Raw genomic sequence first — 5,365 nt, forward strand, 5'->3', positions numbered from 1 at the left:
TATGCATCTGCCTATACATGGATGGATGGATGTGCATGTGTATGCATGTATATGTGTGTGTGTGTGTGTGTATATACATACATACATACATGGATGGATGTGTATGTGTGTGTATATGTATATGCGTGAGTGTGTATACACACACACACAGCAGGCTGTCATTATTTCAGAAAGTGGCACCCAGTATCTGAGCCTTTTGAGAGAGGGATGTGTGTGCGCGCACATGTGTATGTGTGCATGCTTGTGTGTGTGTGTGTCGGTGGTGGCCTTCCCAGTGAAATGTCCACATCTCCAGGAGCTTCTGCTGAGCCAGATTCATGTTAATCAGAGATGGTGAGATCACTGACTGTATACAGCAAACATCGGTTACTATGGGAACTCCAAATCTCCACGGGCACGACTGGGGATGGCATAAAGATGACTGCCCCTCCTAGCATGTGCTTGCATCCTCCGTTATGCCTGTAACAAATAGTGTAGCATTTACGACTGCAAGCTCTTTGCCATCTCATCTGCCCTGCACGACACCGGTGCCTTCAGTGAGATGAAATCGGGGGAGGGCTGTTTCGTCGACATCCAGTACCTGCCTGGAACCAAACAGTAAAAATAGACTTGCACATCACATTGGTTTTCTCTCAAAATCGAATGCTAATAGGCTCTTGTTGGATGTTTAGAGGCACTGAAAGGCAAGGCTGCTTGGTCAGAAAAAAAGGCTGTGTTGCCTGAAAGAGATGCAAATGAGAACTACCTTAACGGTAAAAGAAATCAGTGCTGCATTCTGTACGCTTGATGCAGACGTGCATGGCTTGGGGCTTGGGAGCAGGAAGGCCCTGATTTATATGCGCGGCACATCAAAGCTGCTAAAGCAAAAGTCCCCTTCAGGTTTGTAGTGAGCATAAAACAGAGGTCTGCAGGTTACGGTCCAACACGTCTTTGCTGGCGTCCTCCTGGTCTCGTCAGACTCTTGAAATACGCCCGAGCTCAGCACCGTTTCATCAGGGAGAGGGAGTTGAAGTGACCCCCGAGGTCCTTTCCAACCCTACAGTCCCCTGAATCTCTGCCCAGAGAGGGTTGAAGGGGAAATGGCTTGGCAACAGGACCCCCAGCTTCTGGGACTTCTTGGCGGCTGTGTAGCTAACCCAGCTGGGGAAGATGAAAGGTAACAAGTCAAAAGGGGAGGGGAGGAGATGAGGTCTAGCAAGGGAAGAGAGCCAGGCCACAGAACACTTGGGCACATGTGTGTGAAGCTTAGACTAAAAGGGGCAGGGGGTGCAGTGTCCAGGAAGAGGTGGCATTTGGGGGCACTACACTGCGGCACGGGTAGCAAGGAGGAGGCAGCTAACAGCAAGGACCTGCCTCCTGAAACGATGCTTAGCCTGGCAAATCACTGCCTGGTCGTCAAGGCGTTTCAATCCCTTGGCAGCGGGAAAGCGTTCAGCTCTCCCGTTGAAGTGCTGCATCCCCTTGGGCTGCTCTCCTCGCCACGGCTTCCTCCCCGCAGCCCTTGCAATAGAGGCACCCGCTTGTATTCCCCAAGTGTGACCAAGGCCAGTCGTCCGTGTTGTGGGGAAAGCAGTGGAGGGCAGTGACCACTGCTCAAGAAAGGTACGGGTGCACACACACACATTCACACTTATTATCCCTGTGAACAGGATCAAGGTGTGTCCTCAGGCAGACTTCCCTGAAGTGCAGCCTGAGTAAGGTTTGCTAGATCACAGGTATTCGCCTCCTGAAATGCAGTACACTACAACTAGGAATCCTTTGCTGCAGGTAGACGAGAGACCGCCTGCTTTAGAAAAACCAAGCGCTTCATGCTTTGGAAACAGCTAGCATTAGCTCAGGAGCAGGCCAGGCTCCAGGCAGTCCCGGGAGGGACTTCAGGGGCCCCATGAATGTGCTGCGGGGCTGGGAGCATTGTGGCGCATGCAGGGGGAATGTGGATCAGTGTTTCCGAGTCCCCCACAGCGCAGTGAGCTGTTTCCGCTCCTTGCTCCCTCTGAGAAAGAAGTCATGCAGCTAATCCAAGACTTGGCTTGTGTCTGGGCTTGCTTGCAGGTATCCAAAGCAGCAGCAGACTTGATGGCATACTGCGAAGCTCACGCCAAGGAAGACCCTCTATTGACTCCTGTCCCGGCTTCAGAAAACCCCTTTAGAGAGAAGAAGTTCTTTTGTGCAATCCTGTAAACCCTGCAGGAGCCTGCTGAGCCTCGGGCACCCTGAACACTGATGTAGAGTTTTTAGCAACGTGGACAACTTTCCAGTCCACAGAATTAAATAATAATAATTAAAAAAAAAGAGCCCTGGAAGCTACAGAGATGTGTGTGTTTAAAGAAACTGGCCACCTTTTTGGGAAACAAGATGACCTACATCATGAGGCTACAGATCTGAAGTCTGCAGAGATGCCTAGAGAGGGGGGAAAAATATAAAGATTCAATTTGTGTCACGTTTCTGCTCACAAAAATATTTGTTTGTTCCATATTTGAAAAAAAGAAAGAGAGACAGTTGTGCTGAGCAAGTTCAATGCTAGGGATGTGTATAACCGTATCAGAATGACTATATTTTTGCTCATTTTTTTGCAAGTGTTTTTATTTAAGTTGAATTGTCCAATATATATAGCAGCTGCCTAGGTGACTACGATGCTACTTAACATACCTTCTTGTGCTTTTCTCTTTTGCTCCATCTTTTTTTCCCCATTAGAATAGCACAGAGATAGACTGGAACTGGATTTATGACTGCTTTCCAAAATTTAAAAAAAAAAAATTAAACGGAGGAGTTTAGCAAGGCCATAGCCAATGTTACTTCCCACTTTGCGGTATAAATGCTGGCTGTCTGTGTGTTCCTAGCAAACTATATTACCACAGGTCTAACATTTGTATATGGTAGCTTCCATTTTGCAAGTAAAAGTAAATTGTGTGTTGTGATCGGTGCTTCATGTTTTTGTGACTACTCGGAGGTCGTAGTGCATGAAGATATTCCCTAGGTTCCCTCCACATAGAGTTTTCTATTGCTTGGTGCCACGTGCTGGTGGAAGAAGCTGTAGAGAGAAAAACAGAGGAGGTCCTGAAAGCAAAGAGAAGAATACAGTGATGCCTTAGCCATGCCTGAAATACCTCTTGTGTTATAATAGGGTTGCCAGCGATTCTGAAGCCCAGTCCTGAGTTCAGGGCAGTGTAGGATCCCCGGAATCGGGCAGATCCCGCTGCCAAGGACACGTCTTATTTTGACCGTGTTTCTGCACTCCTGTCCTTTCTCCCACGCTTCACTACCTGTTGCCTTTTACCTGTTTCTCGGCTCCTGTGTCGCAGGGCACAAGTGAATTTTCCCTGGCGGCGTCTCCTCGCAGAGCCGCCTCTCCGAAGCAGGGTGACAGAGCCGGCGCACGCTGCACGGCAGCAGGCAGGCTGGTGAGCAGGACTGAGCGCGGCTTCGTAGAGCGGGCCGCAGATGGACGGCATTGGGAGCTTGCCCGCCCGCCCGCGCACGGTTCTCGGCTGCTGTTGTGTTGTCCTCCATGAGTCTCTCTTTCCCCCGATCTGTTGGCGCAACTCCCTCTGCCTCCTCATCTGCGCGACTATTTTCCTTCCTCCCCCAGGGATTATTCAGAGAATGTTGTTAGCAACATATGGGCCCCCGCAGTCTGTATTCAAACAACAGCAGCGTGCAGATGGGAAGGAAGTGGGTAAATGGGAGAAGAGTGAATAAAGGCTCAGCCGAGCTCTGGTTCCATCCCAGGTGGCCAAATTCGGACATTTAAGGTGCCAGCGTAGTTGCTTGCCTGCTTCGTGTCCAGGCAGCACTTCCTGCACGGTCTCCACCTTCTTCGGTTGTTGCTTTACCACTTAATCCAGACGTATGCACATATGTAACACCTAAGAAGACGCATGCACAGTGGTAGGCTGTTACAGGGACACGGCTAGCCAGGCATCCAAAGGAGATGGGGCTCCCTTCTCTGGCAGGTGCACCTTGCAAAGCAAAGAGGTCAGACTGGTGGGACGGCAGGAGCGCCCAGCGCTGTTGATCTGCCACCTGGCATCGGCAGGAGCGGGAGGTAAATAAAGGTCCTGTCCACACCGGTCAGACCTCCCCTGGAGCACCGCGTCCAGTTTTGAGCCTCACGCTTCGGGGAGGGTGGGGACCAATTGGAAAGGGCAACACCCGTGGCCTGGAAAGCCAAACTTATCAGGAAAGGTTGCAAGAGCTCGGATTAGTTACCCTGGTGATCAGAAAGCTGAGGGGGGAATTTGATAACAGCTTTCAAATACCTGAAGGGCAATGAGAGAGGATGGAGAGGAGAATTTTCTCTGTGGCCGTCGGGGACCGGACTCTGAGCAATGGACTCAGGCTGCAACAGGGGAAATGAGGCTGGAGATGAGGAGGAGCTTTCTGACTCGGAGGGTGGGCAAGCATTGGGACAGGCTGTCCAGAGAGGTTGTGGGGTCTCCAACTGGGGACGCTTCAAGATCAGGTTGGACACTTGGCGGGAATGGCTGAGTCAGGGATGATCCTTCCTTGGGCCGGGGGCTGGACTAGATGACCGCGTGACATCCCTTCCAGCCCTCCTTCCCTCTGGATCTGGAGATGATCATTATAGGAGCATAGAAAAGGCAGACAACTCAATAAGATTGCTCTATTTAGCTTAGCGATCTGGACACATCCAGGCCAAACCAGTTGGAGGTCTGCTTAAATATTGAAGGGATCAAAACAGGTGCCTCTTTACCTTGTTTGGAGTCTCTCCGCTGCTGAAAAATGCATCGTGGCCTGATGTCAACCTGCCTCGACGCTGAGCGGGACAGAGAACGAGGTTTGCAAGGCCGTGCTTTTCATTTGGTGACGTATCCCTTGCGTCACGCGACGCCAGGCTCTCGAGGCATATCCCCACGGGATCCGCAAGCCGGCAGGTAGACTTTAGGACGGTGCAGGATCGATGGCAACCCTGTTAAACAGCAATTCCAAATCAGGTGTGAATGAAAACTCTTTTTTTATTTCAAAGGGCAATAGTCTTTTAGGTACCTTTCTGCAAATCTTTATAGCCCAATACAAAGTGCATTTTTTGCTAACTTTTCATACTCTTATAGCCTTCTGTGCAGACAGAGTCTTTTCTGTTAGAAGACTGGTTATTCTAACACTGGATTCTGGTTTTTTTGGCATCCAGGAATATTTGTACAATTCAGCGATTAGCGAAATGGTGTCAGACTTCCCCTGGTAGCTTTCAATAAAAGAACCCATATTTCCATCTTTATACTGCATTCCCGAGTAGCTTAGGTTCCTCTAGAAACAGTTGAACGGTGAATAACTCTACAGCTGGTTTCACTCGTGGTGTTAAAGTGTAAATATATTGTAGCCGTTCTTTTTTTTTTTAATTCTGAAA

General features: G+C 49.7%; 1 protein-coding gene across 3 annotated transcripts in view; it reads left to right on the forward strand.

Moving 5' to 3' along the window:
* GNG2 (G protein subunit gamma 2) overlaps positions 1 to 4,220 on the forward strand; it is an 83,838-nt gene extending 79,618 nt beyond the window's left edge. For all 3 annotated transcript variants that reach the window (XM_019550967.1, XM_019550969.1, XM_019550968.1), the window contains one exon: positions 2,053 to 4,220. In XM_019550967.1, coding sequence (XP_019406512.1) covers positions 2,053 to 2,181 — 129 coding nt within the window. In that variant the 3' untranslated portion in view covers positions 2,182 to 4,220. The remainder of the gene's footprint in view (positions 1 to 2,052) is intronic.
* The last annotated feature ends 1,145 nt before the right edge of the window (positions 4,221 to 5,365 follow it).

Source organism: Crocodylus porosus, unplaced genomic scaffold (assembly GCF_001723895.1).
Source record: "Crocodylus porosus isolate Cpor-Errol unplaced genomic scaffold, CroPor_comp1, whole genome shotgun sequence".
Taxonomy (NCBI): domain Eukaryota; kingdom Metazoa; phylum Chordata; order Crocodylia; family Crocodylidae; genus Crocodylus; species Crocodylus porosus.